Source organism: Oncorhynchus mykiss, chromosome 18, assembly GCF_013265735.2.
Source record: "Oncorhynchus mykiss isolate Arlee chromosome 18, USDA_OmykA_1.1, whole genome shotgun sequence".
Classification (NCBI taxonomy): domain Eukaryota; kingdom Metazoa; phylum Chordata; class Actinopteri; order Salmoniformes; family Salmonidae; genus Oncorhynchus; species Oncorhynchus mykiss.
This window is the reverse complement of record NC_048582.1, coordinates 66,525,569-66,546,978: the sequence shown is the minus strand read 5'-3', so window position 1 is coordinate 66,546,978 and position 21,410 is coordinate 66,525,569. Positions and strand designations below refer to the sequence as shown.

General features: G+C 44.9%; 1 protein-coding gene across 1 annotated transcript in view; it reads right to left on the bottom strand.

The window, feature by feature from the left end:
• LOC110496897 (gamma-aminobutyric acid type B receptor subunit 1-like) overlaps window positions 1-20,618 on the bottom strand; it is a 154,483-nt gene extending 133,865 nt beyond the window's left edge. The window contains exons 1-2 of the mRNA XM_036953572.1: window positions 19,138-20,618; window positions 699-833 (exon numbers count right to left, since the gene is read on the bottom strand). Of these exons, the coding sequence (XP_036809467.1) occupies window positions 699-833; window positions 19,138-19,407 (405 nt within the window). The 5' untranslated portion in view covers window positions 19,408-20,618. The remainder of the gene's footprint in view (window positions 1-698; window positions 834-19,137) is intronic.
• Window positions 20,619-21,410: the final 792 nt, after the last annotated feature.

The window sequence follows — 21,410 nt, the reverse complement described above, 5'->3', positions numbered from 1 at the left end:
GACGTATAGACAGACAGACATATAGACAGACAGACACATAGACAGACAGACATATAGACAGACATATAGACAGACAGACACATAGACAGACAGACACATAGACAGACAGACACATAGACAGACAGACACATAGACAGACAGACATATAGGACAGACAGACATATAGGACAGACAGACATATAGGACAGACATAGACAGACAGACACATAGACAGACAGGCAAACTGTCCACACGCACACTGTCACGTTCTGACCTTTATTTCCTTTGTTTTGTCATTATGTAGTATGGTCAGGGCGTGAGTTGGGGTGGGCAGTCTATGTGTGTTTTTCTATGTTGGGGTTTTGAGTTCAGCCTAATATGGTTCTCAATCAGAGGCAGGTGTCGTTAGTTGTTGTTTCTGATTGAGAAACATGCTTAGGTAGTCTGGGTTTCACTTTTGGTTTGTGGGTGTTTGTTTCCGTGTGAGTGTTTGTTGCCACACAGTACTGTTTCGGTTTTCGTTCATGTTCAGGTTTATTGTTCTGTATTTCATAGTGTTCAGTTTATGTCTTAAAATAAACGCGCATTGGTCCTCCGATCCTTCTCGCTACTCCTCCTCAGAAGAGAAGGAAGAATGCCGTTCCACACGCACACACACACACACACACACACACACACACACACACACACACAGAGACAGACAGTAGAGCCACACTCACCACTATAAGGTTCCACATTCGAGCGGCCTCGGCCACCAAAGTGGACACAGAGCTGCAGCCGGGCATCAGGACCATTTTGATGGGCTCAGTGTAGAGCAGGTCGTACAGGAGCTTGGTGGCTTCCCCTGGATCACACTGTAGGGAACAGAGGAAGAAAGAAAGGCAGACTATAAATGCTCCAAACTATTTAATGGTAAACCATCTCATCACACTGCATGTGGAACAGAGGAATAGTAAATAAAGGAATAAGGGAGAGAGATAGAGAAGCGGAATAAGGGAGAGGGATAGAGGAGTAATAAGGGAGAGGGATAGAGATGGGAATAAGGGAGAGGGTTAGAGACGGGAATAAGGGAGAGGGATAGAGGAGTAATAAGGGAGAGGGATAGAGATGGGAATAAGGGAGAGGAAGATAGAGACGGGAATAAGGGAGAGGGATAGAGGGGGAATAAGGGAGAGGGACAGAGACTGGGAATAAGGGAGAGGGATAGAGAAGCGGAATAAGGGAGAGGGATAGAGGAGTAATAAGGGAGAGGGATAGAGACGGGGAAAAGGGGGAGGGATAGAGACGGGAATAAGGGAGAGGGATAGAGAAGCGGAATAAGGGAGAGGGATAGAGGAGTAATAAGGGAGAGGGATAGAGACGGGAATAAGGGAGAGGGATAGATGAGTAATAAGGGAGAGGGATAGAGAGGGGAATAAGGGAGAGGGATAGAGACGGGAATAAGGGAGAGGGATAGAGGCGGAATAAGGGAGAGGTATAGAGACTGGGAATAAGGGAGAGGGATAGAGACGGGAATAAGGGAGAGGGATAGAGACGGGAATAAGGGAGAGAGATAGAGACGGGAATAAGGGAGAGGGTTAGATAAGCGGAATAAGGGAGAGGGATAGAGACGGGAATAAGGGAGAGGGATAGATAAGCGGAATAAGGGAGAGGGATAGAGACGGGAATAAGGGAGAGGGATAGAGACGGGAATAAGGGAGAGGGATAGAGACGGGAATAAGGGAGAGGGATAGATAAGCGGAATAAGGGAGAGGGATATAGACGGTAATAAGGGAGAGGGATAGATAAGCGGAATAAGGGAGAGGGATAGAAACGGGAATAAGGGAGAGGGATAGAGACGGGAATAAGGGAGAGGGATAGATAAGCGGAATAAGGGAGAGGGATATAGACGGGAATAAGGGAGAGGGATAGAGACGGGAATAAGGGAGAGGGATAGATAAGCGGAATAAGGGAGAGGGATAGAGGGGGAATAAGGGAGAGGGATAGATAAGCGGAATAAGGGAGAGGGATAGAAACGGGAATAAGGGAGAGGGATAGAGGGGGAATAAGGGAGAGGGATAGATAAGCGGAATAAGGGAGAGGGATAGAGGAGTAATAAGGGAGAGGGATAGAGACGGGAATAAGGGAGAGGGATAGAGGAGGGGAATAAGGGAGAGGGATGGAAAAGGGGGGAGTGGGTGAGGCAGAATGGGAATAAGGGAGAAAGAGGGAGATGGTATAAGGGAGAGGGATAGAGGAGTAATAAGGGAGACGAATAGGGAAGGGGAATAAGGGAGAGGGATAGAGGAGGGGAATAAGGGAGAGGGATAGATGGGGAATAAGGGAGAGAGATAGAGACGGGAATAAGGGAGAAGGATAGAGGAGGGGAATAAGGGAGAGGGATAAGGAAGAGGGATAGAGGAGGTGAATAAGGGAGAGGGATAAGGGAGAGGGATAGAGGAGGGGAATAAGGGAGAGAGATAGAAAAGGGGGGAGTGGGTGAGGCAGAGGGGGAATAAGGGAGAAAGAGGGAGATGGCATAAGGGAGAGGGATAGAGGAGTAATAAGGGAGAGGGATAGGGAAGGGGAATAAGGGAGAGGGATAGAGGAGGGGAATAAGGGAGAGGGATAAGGAAGAGGGATAGAGGAGGCGAATAAGGGAGAGAGATATAGGAGGGGAATAAGGGAGAGGGATAGAGGAGAAATAAGGGAGAGGGATAGAGGAGTAATAAGGGAGGGAGATAGAGACGGGAATAAGGGAGAGGGATAGAGGAGTAATAAGGGAGAGAGATAGAGACGGGAATAAGGGAGAGGGATAGAGGAGTAATAAGGGAGAGGGATGGGGAAGGGGAATAAGGGAGAGGGATAGAGGAGGGGAATAAGGGAGAGGGCTAGAGGAGGGGAATAAGGGAGAGGGATAGAGGAGTAATAAGGGAGAGGGAAAGGGAAGGGGAATAAGGGAGAGGGATAGAGGAGGGGAATAAGGGAGAGGGATAGAGGAGAGGAATAAGGGAGAGGGATAGAGGAGAGGAATAAGGGAGAGGGATAGAGACGGGAATAAGGGAGAGGGATAGAGATGGGGAATAAGGGAGAGGGATAGAGGAGAGGAATAAGGGAGAGGGATAGAGACGGGAATAAGGGAGAGGGATAGAGGGGGAATAAGGGAGAGGGATAGAGGAGAGGAATAAGGGAGAGGGATAGAGGAGAGGAATAAGGGAGAGGGATAGAGACGGGAATAAGGGAGAGGGATAGAGATGGGGAATAAGGGAGAGGGATAGAGGAGAGGAATAAGGGAGAGGGATAGAGACGGGAATAAGGGAGAGGGATAGAGGGGGAATAAGGGAGAGGGATAGAGGGGGAATAAGGGAGAGGGAAAGAGGAGGGGAATAAGGGAGAGGGATAGAGACGGGAATAAGGGAGAGGGATAGGGAAGGGGAATAAGGGAGAGGGATAGGGAAGGGGAATAAGGGAGAGGGATAGAGATGGGGAATAAGGGAGAGGGATAGAGGAGAGGAATAAGGGAGAGGGATAGAGACGGGAATAAGGGAGAGGGATAGAGGGGGAATAAGGGAGAGGAATAGAGGAGGGGAATAAGGGAGAGGGACAGAGGAGAGGAATAAGGGAGAGGGATAGAGATGGGAATAAGGGAGAGGGATAGAGACGGGAATAAGGGAGAGGGATAGAGACTGGGAATAAGGGAAAGGGATAGAGGAGGGGAATAAGGGAGAGGGATAGATAAGCGGAATAAGGGAGAGGGATAGAGACGGGAATAAGGGAGAGGGATAGGGGGGGAATAAGGGAGAGGGATAGAAAAGGGGGGAGTGGGTGAGGCAGAGGGGGAATAAGGGAGAAAGAGGGAGATGGTATAAGGGAGAGGGATAGAGGAGTAATAAGGGAGAGGGATAGGGAAGGGAATAAGGGAGAGGGATAAGGAAGAGTGATAGAGGAGGGGAATAAGGGAGAGGGATAGAGGAGGGGAATAAGTGAGAGGGATAGAGGTGTAATAAGGAAGAGGGATAAGGGAGTAGTAAGGGAGGGAGATAGAGACGGGAATAAGGGAGAGGCATAGAGGAGTAATAAGGGAGAGGGATAGGGAAGGGGAATAAGGGAGAGGGATAGAGGAGGGGAATAAGGGAGAGGGATAGAGGAGGGGAATAAGGGAGAGGGATAGAGGAGTAATAAGGGAGAGGGATAGGGAAGGGGAATAAGGGAGAGGGATAGAGGAGGGGAATAAGGGAGAGGGATAGAGGAGGGGAATAAGGAAGAGGGATAGAGGAGAGGAATAAGGGAGAGGGATAGAGATGGGAATAAGTGAGAGGGATAGAGATGGGGAATAAGGGAGAGGGATAGAGGAGAGGAATAAGGGAGAGGGATAGAGACGGGAATAAGGGAGAGGGATAGAGGGGGAATAAGGGAGAGGGATAGAGACGGGAATAAGGGAGAGGGATAGAGGAGGGGAATAAGGGAGAGGGATAGATAAGCGGAATAAGGGAGAGGGATAGAGACGGGAATAAGGGAGAGGGATAGAGATGTGGAATAAGGGAGAGTGATAGAGGAGAGGAATAAGGGAGAGGGATAGAGACGGGAATAAGGGAGAGGGATAGAGGGGGAATAAGGGAGAGGGATAGAGGAGGGGAATAAGGGAGAGGGATAGAGACGGGAATAAGGGAGAGGGATAGGGAAGGGGAATAAGGGAGAGGGACAGAGGAGAGGAATAAGGGAGAGGGATAGAGATGGGAATAAGGGAGAGGGATAGAGACGGGAATAAGGGAGAGGGATAGAGACTGGGAATAAGGGAGAGGGATAGAGGAGGGGAATAAGGGAGAGGGATAGATAAGCGGAATAAGGGAGAGGGATAGAGACGGGAATAAGGGAGAGGGATAGAGGGGGAATAAGGGAGAGGGATAGAGACTGGGAATAAGGGAGAGGGATAGAGGAGGGGAATAAGGTAGAGGGATAGAGACTAGGAATAAGGGAGAGGGATAGAGATGGGAATAAGGGAGAGGGATAGAGTGGGAATAAGGGAGAGGGATAGAGGGGGAATAAGGGAGAGGGATAGAGACGGGAATAAGGGAGAGGGATAGAGACAGGGAATAAGGGAGAGGGATAGAAGAGGGGAATAAGGGAGAGGGATGGAGGGGGAATAAGGGAGAGGGATAGAGGACGGGAATAAGGGAGAGGGATAGAGACGGGAATAAGGGAGAGGGATAGAGACAGGGAATAAGGGAGAGGGATAGAGGAGGGGAATAAGGGAGAGGGATGGAGGGGGAATAAGGGAGAGGGATGGAAAAGGGGGGAGTGGGTGAGGCAGAGGGTGAATAAGGGAGAAAGAGGGAGATGGGATAAGGGAGTGGAGAGAGGAAGAAAGGGAGAGAGGGAGAAAGAGGGGAGAGGGAGAGGAGAAAGGGAGGGAGAAAGAGGGTGAGGGAGTGTGGGGATAGAGAGATGAAGAGGAAGAGGTTGCAAGGGGAGAATGGGATAGAGGCAGTGGGGAGGTAGAGTGGGAAAGCAATGGGGGTAGAAGGGGAGGGAGGGAGGTAGGGGGTGGAGAGAGAGGAGAGAGAGAGAGAAGTCGGTTTAGGGAGAAATTGAGGTAGACTGATTACATACGGCACCACGCAAAAAAACATACAAGTGCTATTTGTATGTTAAACTGTGGAGAGATTGAGCGGGTCAGGGATTCATTTCACACTAGTCTGCACACAACAACACCAATAAACAGGAAGAGCCCAGAGACAAGGTGAGGCACATCCCAAGGACACCTGATATTGGCACACTATGCCCTATGTATGTCCCCATAGGGCTGTGGGCAAAAGTAACGCACTATCTATGGCCCTGCCCAAAAGTAGTCCACTATATATAGGGAATAGGGCCCTGATCTAAAGTAGTGTACTATATAGGGAATAGGGTCCTGGTCTAAAGTAGTGCACTATATATGGAATAGGGCCCTGGTCTAAAGTAGTGCACTATATAGGGAATAGGGCTCTGGTCTAAAGTAGTGTACTATATAGGGAATAGGGTTCAATAGGGCTCTGGCCTAAAGTAGTGCTCTATATAGGGAATAGGGCTCTGGTCTAAAGTAGTGCACTATATAGGGAATAGGGCTCTGGTCTAAAGTAGTGCTCTATAATAGGGAATAGGGCTCTGGTCTAAAGTAGTGCACTATATAGGGAATAGGGCTCTGGTCTAAAGTAGTGCACTATATAGGGAATAGGGCTCTGGTCTAAAGTAGTGTACTATATAGGGAATAGGGCTCTGGTCTAAAGTAGTGCACTATATAGGGAATAGGGTCCTGGTCTAAAGTAGTGCACTATGTAGGGAATAGGGCTCTGGTCTAAAGTAGTGCACTATATAGGGAATAGGGCTCTGGTCTAAAGTAGTGTACTATATAGGGAATAGGGTTCAATAGGGCTCTGGCCTAAAGTAGTGCTCTATATAGGGAATAGGGCTCTGGTCTAAAGTAGTGCACTATATAGGGAATAGGGTCCTGGTCTAAAGTAGTGCACTATATAGGGAATAGGGCTCTGGTCTAAAGTAGTGCACTATATAGGGAATAGGGCTCTGGTCTAAAGTAGTGCACTATATAGGGAATAGGGCTCTGGTCTAAAGTAGTGTACTATATAGGGAATAGGGTTCAATAGGGCTCTGGCCTAAAGTAGTGCTCTATATAGGGAATAGGGCTCTGGTCTAAAGTAGTGCACTATATAGGGAATAGGGCTCTGGTCTAAAGTAGTGCTCTATAATAGGGAATAGGGCTCTGGTCTAAAGTAGTGCACTATATAGGGAATAGGGTTCAATAGGGTTCTGGTCTAAAGTAGTGCTCTATATAGGGAATAGGGCTCTGGTCTAAAGTAGTGTACTATATAGGGAATAGGGTCCTGGTCTAAAGTAGTGCACTATATAGGGAATAGGGCTCTGGTCTAAAGTAGTGCACTATATAGGGAATAGGGCTCTGGTCTAAAGTAGTGTACTATATAGGGAATAGGGTTCAATAGGGCTCTGGCCTAAAGTAGTGCTCTATATAGGGAATAGGGCTCTGGTCTAAAGTAGTGCACTATATAGGGAATAGGGCTCTGGTCTAAAGTAGTGCTCTATAATAGGGAATAGGGCTCTGGTCTAAAGTAGTGCACTATATAGGGAATAGGGTTCAATAGGGTTCTGGTCTAAAGTAGTGCACTATATAGGGAATAGGGCTCTGATCTAAAGTAGTGCACTATATAGGGAATAGGGTTCAATAGGGTTCTGGTCTAAAGTAGTGCACTATATAGGGAATAGGGCTCTGATCTAAAGTAGTGCACTATATAGGGAATAGGGCTCTGGTCTAAAGTAGTGCACTATATAGGGAATAGGGTCCTGGTCTAAAGTAGTGCACTATATAGGGAATAGGGCTCTGGTCTAAAGTAGTGCACTATATAGGGAATAGGGCTCTGGTCTAAAGTAGTGCTCTATAATAGGGAATAGGGCTCTGGTCTAAAGTAGTGCACTATATAGGGAATAGGGTTCAATAGGGTTCTGGTCTAAAGTAGTGCACTATATAGGGAATAGGGCTCTGATCTAAAGTAGTGCACTATATAGGGAATAGGGTTCAATAGGGTTCTGGTCTAAAGTAGTGCACTATATAGGGAATAGGGTTCCATAGGGCTCTGGTCTAAAGTAGTGCACTATATAGGGAATAGTGTTCTATAGGGCTCTGGTCTAAAGTAGTGCACTATATAGGGAATAGGGTTCCATAGGGCTCTGGTCTAAAGTAGTGCACTATATAGGGATAGTACAGTATGCCATTAGGCAACACTGTGGTTAAGGAAAGGGGGAAATCTGTTGCCTCGGGCCCACTGCTAACTCAATTTGTACGATCAGACAAATCAAACAAAATCAGGTTCCTCTGTGTAATCAGTTTGAAGTCATTTATCTCTATTTGCTGTCGACCAGAATATATTCCCAGTGAGACTACTGTTTGGACTGTATGGGGGAAATATCAGTCATTTGATCCAGTGCCCTATTCAATGGTGCAGTCACAGAATGCATCCCAAATGGCGCCCTATTCCCTATATAGTGCACTACTTTAGATCAGAACCCTATATAGTGCACTACTTTAGATCAGGGCCCTATTCCCTATATAGTGCACTACTTTAGACCAGAGCCCTATGGAACCCTATCCCCTATATAGTGCACTACTTTAGACCAGAGCCCTATGGAACCCTATTCCCTATATAGTGCACTACTTTAGACCAGAGCCCTATGGAACCCTATTCCCTATATAGTGCACTACTTTAGACCAGAGCCCTATGGAACCCTATCCCCTATATAGTGCACTACTTTAGACCAGAGCCCTATGCACCCTGGTCAAAAGCAGTGCACTATACAGCATAGGCTCTCATTTAGGACGCAACTAGGTCATTTTTATGAAGTGGGAGAAGTCAATGGTCAAATCCTCTAGCGAGTATATTCATGTATTCCTTTCCATCGTAAAGCCCCTCCTCATGTCCACACTAAACCCATTCCACGTGAAAGACACGTCGGTAATGTGACATCATTGGGCCCAATTATGAGCAAGGGGAAGGGTTAAACTGACTGCTAGAATTTATCCCCAAATGACACCTTATTCCCTAAACCTACACAGTGTCCAAAGTATAGCAATTTATAAGGAATAGAGTGGTATTTGGGATACAGCCCAAGGCGAGCCTACACGTGATTGAGATGAGTTTTGTTTGGAGACGCTGGTCAACAGTAAGAACTCCAAATAAGAAATGGAAGAGCTCCACCCACCCATTCACAATCAGTTCAGACTAACCCCACCCACCCAATCACAATCAGTTCAGACTAACCCCACCCACCCATTCACAATCAGTTCAGACTAACCCCACCCACCCATTCACAATCAGTTCAGACTAACCCCACCCACCCAGTCACAATCAGTTCAGACTAACCCCACCCACCCATTCACAATCAGTTCAGACTAACTCCACCCACCCATTCACAATCAGTTCAGACTAACCCCACCCACCCAGTCACAATCAGTTCAGACTAACCCACCCACCCATTCACAATCAGTTCAGACTAACCCCACCCACCCATTCACAATCAGTTCAGACTAACCCCACCCACCCATTCACAATCAGTTCAGACTAACCCCACCCACCCAGTCACAATCAGTTCAGACTAACCCCACCCACCCAGTCACAATCAGATCAGACTAACCCCACCCACCCAGTCACAATCAGTTCAGACTAACCCCACCCACCCATTCACAATCAGTTCAGACTAACCCCACCCACCCAGTCACAATCAGATCAGACTAACCCCACCCACCCAGTCACAATCAGTTCAGACTAACCCCACCCACCCAGTCACAATCAGATCAGACTAACGCCACCCACCCAGTCACAATCAGATCAGACTAACCCCACCCACCCAGTCACAATCAGTTCAGACTAACCCCACCCACCCAGTCACAATCAGTTCAGGCACGCCTGTTTATTCTGAGTCAGTGACATGTTTGAGGCTCATTGAGTCAGTGGCGAGTTTGACGCTCTTTGAGTCAGTAGGGAGTTTGACGCTCTTTGAGTCAGTGGTGTGCTTGGGGCTCATTGAGTCAGTGATGTGCTTGGGGCTCATTGAGTCAGTGACGTGTTTGGGGCCATTTTCAAGTCTTGACATAGATTTTGAAGCTGATTTATGTCATAACTGTAACTGGGCCACTCAGGAACATTCAATATCATCTTGGTAAGCAACTCCAGTGTAGATTTGGCCTTGTGTTTTAGGTTATTGTCCTGCTGAAAGGTGAATTTGTCTCCCAGTGTCTGTTGGACAGCAGACTGAACCAGCTTTTCCTCTAGGAATGTGCATGTGCTTAGCTCTATTTTTATCAACAAAAAAACTCTGTAGTCCATGCTGATGACAAGCATGCCCATAACATGATGCAGCCACCACCATGGTTGAAAATATGAAGAGTGGTACTCAGTGATGTGTTGTATTGGATTTGCCCCAAACATATTGCTTTGTATTCAGGACATAAAGTTAAAAAAATTTTGCCACATTTTTTGCAGTTTTACTTTCTTGCCTTGTTGCAAACAGGATGCATGTTTTGGAATATTTGTATTCTGTACAGGTTTCCTTCTTTCTCTGGTTAGGTAGGTTAGTATTGTAGAGTAACTACAATGTTGTTGATCCATCATCAGTTTTTTCCTGTTTGAAATTTAATGCTCGACTCAGGGACCTTACAGGGAGGTAGTCATTCAAAAATCATGTTAAACACAGTCCATGCAACTTATTATGTGACTGTAAAAAGTTAATTCTTACTTCTGAACTTATTTAGACTTGCCATAACAAAGGTGTTTAATACTCATTAACTCAATACATTTCAGCTTTTCATGTTTTATTAATTTGTAAAATAAATTGAAAGACATAGTTCCATTTTGACAACAAAATGTAGAAAAAAGTCAAGGGGTGTGATTACTTTCTGAAGGAACTGTGTACATATACTTGCAGAGGTTTGTGAGGGTCTTAGAGGCCAAGCCAAACTCCTTCAGCCTCCCAGTGCCTGTTTCTGCCTGTTCTGCTTCCCAGAATGGTTGAAGAGGCGCTGTTGCACCTTCTTCACCACACTGTCTACGTGAAGGGACCATTTCAGGTCGTCAGTGATGTGCACGCTGAGGACCTTCAAGCTTTTGACCCTCTCCACTGCAGCCTCCTCGATGTGGATGGGGGTATGCTTTCTCTGCTGTCTCCTGTAGTCCCCGATCAGCTCTTTCATTTTGTTGATGTTGAAGGAAAGGTTATTTTCCAGGCACCATTCTGCCAGGGCTCTCAACTCCTTGTAGGCTGTCTCATCATTGTTGGTAATCAGGCCTACCACTGTTGTGTTGTCAGCAAACTTGCTGATTGAGTTGGAGATGTGCGTGGCCACACAGTCATGGGGGATTAGGGAGTACAGGAGGGGGCTGAGCACGCACCCCTGTGGGGCCCCTGTGTTGAGGATCAGCATGGCAGAGGTGTTGTTGCCTACCTTCACCACTTGGGGTCGGCCCATCAGGAAATCCAGGACCCAGTTGCACAGGAAAGGATTCATAGAGTGTAAAACATATGGAACGAAGCCATCGATGACATCACTCCATTGTTTCCTATGAGAGTGCTCAGTGGCGCAGTTGATGATCAGGAAGTGTCATTTCAGCGTTTCGACCATCTTGCTACATGGAGGAGATTTTGGAAACTTTGCATGTGCAGTTTGAGCTCCTCTAGGAAGTGACGTTGCAGGCCAGCTCAGTCCTGCCTCCTCTCATAGAGTATGTCAAGTTGACAGCCAACCGATTTACTGCAGGCTGCTATATATATATACAAGAATATTGACCACGAAGATTGCCATTTCCCCATTCACTATAATGGGGGATCCTGTTTTCTGTAGACAATGCCTCCAGTACCGAGGTCAGCCTTCAACTTTAAATTGTCAATGCGAGGGGGCAGTCGTTCTCCCCTGGTTCAGACCCAGGATCCTGAGCTTGGAAGGCACTATGGTGTTGAAGGCTGAGCTGTAGTCGATGAACAGCATTCTTACATAGTGGGAACAACATCCTCTATGCACTTCCTGATAAACCCAGTTCCCGAGTAAGTGTATACATCGATACTATGCTCAGAGGCAACCCAGAACATTCCCAATCCACATGATCAAAACAATCTTGAAGCACAGATTCCAATTGGTGAGACCAACGTTGAACAGTACTTACCACAGGTGCTTCCTGTTTAAGTTTCTGCGTATAGGTGGGGAGGAGCATAATGGAGGCGTGATCTGATTTTCCGAAAGTAGGGCGGGGGGGGGGGGGGGGGGGGGGGTGTACAAAGCAGTGACGATGACCGAAGACAATTAACTCGGGAGGTAATGCGGTTAGTATTTCATGGTGAAGTATTCCAGATCGGGAGAACAAATTGACTGTCTGTATTTTACCACAATCCCACCATGAGTTGTTAATAATCATGAAACAAACCCCTTTGCCTCTTTCACAGAGGGTTCTTTCTTCATGTCCGCACATGAGGGAGAAGGAGAAGTCCACTGGCTGAATGAATCTCCGTGATTCCGTAAAACTGAGTATTTTACAGTCCCTGATGTCTCTCTGGCAGGAGATCCTCGCCCTGAGCTTGTCTACTTTATTGTCCAGGGACTGAACCTTAGCGAGTAATATACTCTGAAGCGGTGGATGGTATGCACACTGCCTGAGTCTGACTAGGGCCCCACTTCTTCTTCTTCTCTGGCATCAGCGTTTTGGTGTAGCCCCAGGGATGAATAGAGCTGCCTCGGGTACAAACAATGAATCCAGGTCAGAGAAAGCAAATTTCTCCTCAATTTTTGGTGAGTGTCCGAAAGTTATTTTTGCTGTAGGTAATAATACAATAAACTTTCTGAGCAAATCATGTAAAAGAAATAGCACACACAAAAAATAAACACTGCAAAGTTTGGCTAGGGAGCTATAAACAGGGAGACCCGGTCTTTCGGTGCCATCCATGAACTGTGCAGCTGGGGCCCAACGCATCAAATCAAGTGAACCCAACAACACACACACATAGCCTACAGAGAGAAAAAAAAACTGTCAGCACAAACTATGTAGATATTTTTGTATTTTCAACTGTTTAGTATTGAGCACCTCTGCTTGCCTGAGTGAAGGGCTGAGACAGAGCGAGACAGAGAGATGCACAGGCACTACGAAGCGTGCCAAATGCAGCCATTGACTTTCAGGATTTTTTTAGAACGCTCCGAATGTTAAGAATTCTACAGACTCCCGAAAGGAATAGCAAGCAGCTGTTAAATATTTGGACGAAGTATCAGCGATATTGTAAAGACTCATCTGGACTGGAACAGCACGATTATTTTCCTTCACAGAGACACTTTCCATTATTCATATGAATAGGCTAGAGATGAACACTTCATAAATATATAATCAAGTTCATTCTCAAGTATTGACTATTTGAAAATGGCTTGACAGTGCAGGGTTCCTTTAAATATATCAGATGATTTTATAGGGGGTCGCAAGAAGTCAATCCCGTCAATAAAACAAAAAACCGCTTATAAACCGTCACTTAAGTGTTGCTGACAGATGGGTTACAGGAGGCCTGGTGTGGAGAGAGAGAGAGAGAAAGAGAGAGCGACAGAGAGATTCACAGGTGTTTTGATGAAGGTTAAGGAGGCCTGGTGTGGAGAGAGAGAGAGAAAGAGAGAGCGACAGAGAGATTCACAGGTGTTTTGATGAAGGTTATGGAGGCCTGGTGTGGAGAGAGAGAGAAAGAGAGAGCGACAGGGAGATTCACAGGCGTTTTGATGAAGGTTATGAAGGCCTGGTGTGGAGAGAGAGAGAAAGAGAGAGCGACAGGGAGATTCACAGGCGTTTTGATGAAGGTTATGAAGGCCTGGTGTGGAGAGAGAGAGAAAGAGAGAGCGACAGAGAGATTCACAGGCGTTTTGATGAAGGCTATGGAGGCCTGGTGTGTAGAGAGAGAGAAAGAGAGAGCGACAGAGAGATTCACAGGCGTTTTGATGAAGGCTATGGAGGCCTGGTGTGTAGAGAGAGAGAAAGAGAGAGCGACAGAGAGATTCACAGGCGTTTTGATGAAGGTTATGGAGGCCTGGTGTGGAGAGAGAGAGAAAGAGAGAGCGACAGAGAGATTCACAGGCGTTTTGATGAAGGTTATGGAGGCCTGGTGTGGAGAGAGAGAGAAAGAGAGAGCGACAGGGAGATTCACAGGCGTTTTGATGAAGGTTATGAAGGCCTGGTGTGGAGGTTAAACCCAATCCATCCTACACTCACGAATAAAACTCCATCCATCCTAAACTTAGAAATAAAACTCCATCCATCCTAAACATAGACATAAAACTCCATCCATCCTAAACTTAGAAATGAAACTCCATCCATCCTAAACTTAGAAATAAAACTCCATCCATCCTAAACTTAGACATAAAACTCCATCCATCCTAAACTTAGACATAAAACTCCATCCATCCTAAACTTAGACATAAAACTCCATCCATCCTAAACTTAGACATAGAACTCCATCCATCCTAAACTTAGACATAAAACTCCATCCATCCTAAACTTAGAAATAAAACTCCATCCATCCTAAACTTAGACATTAAACTCCATCCATCCTAAACTTAGAAATAAAACTCCATCCATCCTAAACTTAGACATAAAACTCCATCCATCCTAAACTTAGACATAAAACTCCATCCATCCTAAACTTAGACATAGAACTCCATCCATCCTAAACTTAGACATAAAACTCCATCCATCCTAAACTTAGAAATAAAACTCCATCCATCCTAAACTTAGAAATAAAACTCCATCCATCCTAAACTTAGAAATAAAACTCCATCCATCCTAAACTTAGAAATAAAACTCCATCCATCCTAAACTTAGAAATAAAACTCCATCCATCCTAAACATAGAAATAAAACTCCATCCATCCTAAACTTAGACATAAAACTCCATCCATCCTAAACTTAGAAATAAAACTCCATCCATCCTAAACTTAGAAATAAAACTCCATCCATCCTAAACTTAGAAATAAAACTCCATCCATCCTAAACTTAGACATTAAACTCCATCCATCCTAAACTTAGAAATAAAACTCCATCCATCCTAAACTTAGAAATAAAACTCCATCCATCCTAAACTTAGACATAAAACTCCATCCATCCTAAACTTAGACATAAAACTCCATCCATCCTAAACTTAGACATAAAACTCCATCCATCCTAAACTTAGACATAAAACTCCATCCATCCTAAACTTAGAAATAAAACTCCATCCATCCTAAACTTAGACATAAAACTCCATCCATCCTAAACTTAGACATAAAACTCCATCCATCCTAAACTTAGACATAAAACTCCATCCATCCTAAACTTAGACATAGAACTCCATCCATCCTAAACTTAGACATTAAACTCCATCCATCCTAAACTTAGACATAAAACTCCATCCATCCTAAACTTAGAAATAAAACTCCATCCATCCTAAACTTAGAAATAAAACTCCATCCATCCTAAACTTAGAAATAAAACTCCATCCATCCTACACTCACGAATAAAACTCCATCCATCCTAAACTTAGACATAAAACTCCATCCATCCTAAACTTAGACATAAAACTCCATCCATCTTAAACTTAGAAATAAAACTCCATCCATCCTAAACTTAGAAATAAAACTCCATCCATCCTAAACTTAGAAATAAAACTCCATCCATCCTACACTCACGAATAAAACTCCATCCATCCTAAACTTAGAAATAAAACTCCATCCATCCTAAATTTAGAAATAAAACTCCATCCATCCTAAACTTAGAAATAAAACTCCATCCATCCTAAACTTAGAAATAAAACTCCATCCATCCTAAACTTAGAAATAAAACTCCATCCATCCTAAACGAATAAATAAAACTCCATCCATCCTAAACTTAGAAATAAAACTCCATCCATCCTAAACTTAGAAATAAAACTCCATCCATCCTAAACTTAGACATAAAACTCCATCCATCCTAAACTTAGAAATAAAACTCCATCCATCCTAAACATAGACATAAAACTCCATCCATCCTAAACTTAGAAATAAAACTCCATCCATCCTAAACTTAGAAATAAAACTCCATCCATCCTAAACTTAGACATAAAACTCCATCCATCCCAAACTTAGACATAAAACTCCATCCATCCTAAACTTAGAAATAAATGCAGCCTTTTGGACTTGTTTTCTTGTAAATCCTCATTGCTAATGCTCACCATCTAAATCTGACGTTATGTCCATGAATAGGTTTTGGAGAACGTTGCCCTCCTTCTTACTATCAAATCAAATCAATGTCTGTGTAAACAAAAAGAGCCACTAATCCAGAGCGATACTCATGGGGAGTGTTCTCAATTATTCTAACCCCTCCCTACATAGTGCACTACTTTTCACCAGAGTCCTATGGGCCCTACAGTACATAGTGCACTACTTTTCACCAGAGTCCTATGGGCCCTACAGTACATAGTGCACTACTTTTCACCAGAGTCCTATGGGCCCTACAGTACATAGTGCACTACTTTTCACCAGAGTCCTATGGGCCCTACAGTACATAGTGCACTACTTTTCACCAGAGTCCTATGGGCCCTACAGTACATAGTGCACTACTTTTCACCAGAGTCCTATGGGCCCTACAGTACATAGTGCACTACTTTTCACCAGAGTCCTATGGGCCCTACAGTTCATAGTGCACTACTTTTCACCAGAGTCCTATGGGCCCTACAGTTCATAGTGCACTACTTTTCACCAGAGTCCTATGGGCCCTACAGTACATAGTGCACTACTTTTCACCAGAGTCCTATGGGCCCTACAGTACATAGTGCACTACTTTTCACCAGTGTCCTATGGGCCCTACAGTACATAGTGCACTACTTTTCACCAGAGTCCTATGGGCCCTACAGTACATAGTGCACTACTTTTCACCAGAGTCCTATGGGCCCTACAGTACATAGTGCACTACTTTTCACCAGAGTCCTATGGGCCCTACAGTACATAGTGCACTACTTTTCACCAGAGTCCTATGGGCCCTACAGTACATAGTGCACTACTTTTCACCAGAGTCCTATGGGCCCTACAGTACATAGTGCACTACTTTTCACCAGAGTCCTATGGGCCCTACAGTACATAGTGCACTACTTTTCACCAGAGTCCTATGCAGCTGACCTGGAAGACACTTGGACGGGCTGTGTGTGGCTGTGTAAGTGCCTATGATGGATGACTTCTTACATTTGGCTAACTACGCTGAACACTCAATAGGAGCTCACCGCAACAGGCAGACTCACATCACCTCGCCATCCATCTGTTTCCCTGTTCAAGCAACGATAGTAAGCGCACAATCTTTCCCTTTTCTTGGAGAGAAATCTGTAGCTCTCTGTTTGTATGAACCGCAGTCGTCTTGGTTACTGTTGTTATGCCAACCTCTAACCACCCTCCCCCTTCTCCCTTTCTACCCCCCCCCCCCAGTCTTTTGAAGTGGGGTTCCAATGCAGAGCAGTTCCAACCAATCAGAGCAATGTTCTTAGCAACACCAGCCAGTCACAGTGCATTTAACTATTTCCAGACTGTGAGTGTGGTGTGTTGGCATCTCTCTCCCATGATGTGGAGGAGGGACGCAGGTGGGAAGAAGAGGCAGAATGGTAGAGAGAGAGAGAGAGAGAGAGAGAGAGAGAGAGAGAGAGAGAGAGAGAGAGAGAGAGAGAGTCCAATACTCCTAAACATATTATGCACTCTGTCTGAATATTCTGTTTATTGTTGTCAGCACTAGCAATTTCACCAGTAATTGTACTTGAATAAAGGGGTTTCTGATTCTATTGAATAGAATAACAGAGGCTACATAATGATGACCAATGCTCATAAGCTACATTTTCTACTGAGTGGTTTTAGCCCGTCTTAAAGAACATGAATCAAAGATACAGTCTATTGGCGCTCATTAAAAAAATAATGACTGAGGAAATTAGAGAAATTCACAGAGGACAGTTTATTATCCTAATTATGGGATTGCACGCATGACAGATTGCACGCATGACAGATTGCACGCATGACAGATTGCACGCATGACAGCTTGCACGCATGACAGACTTGGTATTCATATTACACAAAATATAGGCAAGACAAAGTTGTGATAAAAGCAAGTCATTATGACACAATGCTGTTCTACAACACGAATAACGTTCCAGTCTGAATTATTAACACAACCGTACAAACCACGTAAATCAGACACTTTGGATGTTTACACAGAAATCATGCAGTCAATGCATCAACCTTACATTCCTATTACAAGTTGTTATACCTATAGGAACTTAAAGTGCACTTTGCCTATAGCTTAGCCTAGGCTACTCACCATGCTATTTAGTGTATCAGGCTAGGCTACTCACCATGCTACTTAGCCTAGCCTGCTAGGTTACTCATCATGCTATTTAGTGCATCAGGCTAGGCTAGGCTACTCACCATGCTATTTAGTGTATCAGGCTAAGCTGCTCATCATGCTATTAAGTGTATCAGGCTAGGCTATTCACCATGCTACTTAGCCTAGCCTGCTAGGTTACTCATCGTGCTATTTAGTGCATCAGGCTAGGCTAGGCTACTCACCATGCTATTTAGTGTATCAGGCTAGGCTACTCATCACGCTATTTAGTGTATCAGGCTATGCTACTCACCATGCTATTTAGTGTATCAGGCTAGGCTACTCATCACGCTATTTAGTGTATCAGGCTAGGCTACTCACCATGCTATTTAGTGTATCAGGCTAGGCTACTCACCATGCTATTTAGTGTATCAGGATAGGCTAGGCTACTCATCATGCTATTTAGTGTATCAGGCTAGGCTACTCACCATGCTATTTAGTGTATCAGGCTATGCTACTCACCATGCTATTTAGTGTATCAGGCTAAGCTACTCATCATGCTATTAAGTGTATCAGGCTAGGCTATTCACCATGCTACTTAGCCTAGCCTGCTAGGTTACTCATCGTGCTATTTAGTGCATCAGGCTAGGCTAGGCTACTCATCATGCTATTTAGTGTATCAGGCTAGGCTAGGCTACTCACCATGCTATTTAGTGTATCAGGCTAGGCTACTCATCACGCTATTTAGTGTATCATGCTATGCTACTCACCATGCTATTTAGTGTATCAGGCTAGGCTACTCATCACGCTATTTAGTGTATCAGGCTAGGCTACTCACCATGCTATTTAGTGTATCAGGCTAGGCTACTCACCATGCTATTTAGTGTATCAGGATAGGCTAGGCTACTCATCATGCTATTTAGTGTATCAGGCTAGGCTACTCACCATGCTATTTAGTGTATCAGGCTATGCTACTCACCATGCTATTTAGTGTATCAGGCTAGGCTACTCATCATGCTATTTAGTGTATCAGGCTAGGCTTCTCACCATGCTATTTAGTGTATCAGGCTAGGCTACTCACCATGCTATTTAGTGTATCAGGATAGGCTAGGCTACTCATCATGCTATTTAGTGTATCAGGCTAGGCTACTCACCATGCTATTTAGTGTATCAGGCTAGGCTAGGCTACTCACCATGCTATTTAGTGTATCAGGCTAGGCTACTCACCAGGCTATTTAGTGTATCGGGCTAGGCTACTCACCAAGATATTTAGTGTATCAGGCTAGGCTACTCACCATGCTATCGTAGTGGATCAGTTCCAGCTCGTACTCCGGCAGTATATCCGTTCTCTTGTTCACCAAGTCGAGGGCCATCTGAGCGGAAGGGAGGCATGCTTGGCCCCCGGGCCAGCCTCCGCTCATCGGGAAGAGGGCACCGATGTAGAGCTTCTTCTTGCCTAGAGCCGGGCAGGACCAAGAGAGGAGTAAAGTCAGCGAGGCAAAGATCAGTGTCTGGCCGATGATGGAGCGTCGAACCTCGGGTAGACTTTGACAGGACACCGCCATGTTGGAAGTTTTAGAGTCTCAGAAACTTGGTTTGAAAGATGTATGCTGCTTATGTATGAGAATTGTCTTGGTGACTAATTCTCCTCTGATATTGTTCTGCTGTAGCTGTGTCAATAACTCTTGAAAGTTGCGTGTTTTGTCAAGACAAAATAAACTATTTATATCCCTCATTAAATAGCCAACCTATCTCAACACTAGTTCTGCTGAAGGGTAACTTTGGTTTTGGTCTGTAAATAAATGGAACTGTTAAGTCTAAGCAACCTACACAAAATGCTGTTTTTCTGCCTCTAAATGATTCTTCTTCTGTCTACACTCAACACGTGTTGGTCTCGGGACAATATTATGAGACAAATCATAATATTAACGAGACAAATCCATAGTCACCTAGACTATAAATAGAGTCGGTTGGATATAATTTGCAGGTAGACGGGTATCCTCTTGCAGTTACACATTTAGCGCAATCAATAGCTGACCGGGTGAAAGTTATGTAAAAATTAACAGAAACACATGTCAATTAACAGCACACGTAGGTCAGACGTCTCTTAATTCCACTTGCTCTTTCGATATCAATAACAGGTAAGAAAACGTTGCATAAGATAATGATTTTTTAGTTTGTCCTCGGCTCCGACCATACTTTGGTTCAGTCCAGGGTACTGAAATAAAACGAGTGACTTAGCGCTGTCCAGGGTACTGAAATAAAACGAGTGACTTAGCGCTGTTGCAAATATTCCAATAACATAAAGTCTCTGGGGAAAAAATGTATAGATGGTGAAATCATTTAGAGAGAAATAGCAATAAATCCGATGGAAACCTATACTGTTCAACAGTGGTCCTTTTAAATATTCGTCTGTCCTTGCCCTATCCAATTCCTACATACTCACTGCTCTCCCCGAAAGATATTGCGCTATGATATAATTAATGCGCACGTTAGGTAGTGTACACGTAGTGTAGGATTGACCGCGGCAAAACATAAACATGTCACATTCGTCTATTCCTACCAGCTCCTCTCTCCCTCTCCTGTCTATTAACGATGTACGTGACGCTGGATCTGCATGCCGGAATTGTAAACGACAGGTAAGCAGATGACGAGAGTCGAACCCGGCTACCCTTCAGCAGTTAAAACAACAACACAAACAGTCGTGGTAGCAAGCAGCAGGGTAAATGTTAAAGCAAACAGGTTCCCGAGCATAATTTATTTTTCGTTGACTGCAGCAGAGAGTGTGGGATAATACAGTGTTCCAGGTTTACAGAGCACAGAGAGAGGGAGGGGAAGAGAGAGAGAGAGAGAGGGGAAGAGAGAGAGAGAGAGCGAGAGGAGCTGGAGGGAGGGAGGGAGGGAGGGAGGGAGGGAGGGAGGGAGGGAGGGAGGGAGGGAGGGAGGGAGGGAGGGAGGGAGGGAGGGAGGGAGGGAGGGAAGGAAGGGGTTGTTCTGCTCGATCCCTCTCCATTTCATAAACCACTTTGAATTTGCAATCCCTTAACTGAGCCTTTCATTTATCTCTACTTTCTCCCCCTTTCTTCCCTCAGCCAACTACACACTACACTCCGTCTTTCTTCCTGTTCGCGCTCTCATTCAGACCTCTCCACTACTGTGCTGCCTATCTACGCTCTTCTAGCTAGATGCAAATATTTTAATTACAAATGTCAAGTCATTATCAAAGTAGACCATGGATTCTCTCATTCCTCTGCACTTCACCATTTATTATCACTCTCCTCTCTCTCTCGCTCCCTCTCCCTCTCTCCTTCAGATCTAGCCTTCTTGTCCTCTGTCATATTCATATACTGTAGCTCTCATTTTCCCTTCCATCTTCCAGTCACACCAATACCAATCTCAGTGTGTTGAGTGTGTGTAATAATGTATTAACACATTCATGTTTCTTGTTCCTTTGTTCCTCTCTCTTACTTTCTTCATCGCTCTCTCTCCATTTGTCTAGAAGCCAGCCAAGATGCTTTACAGCACTTTCCTTCAATCTTCCTTTGCAGCATGATACCATATCTCTTTT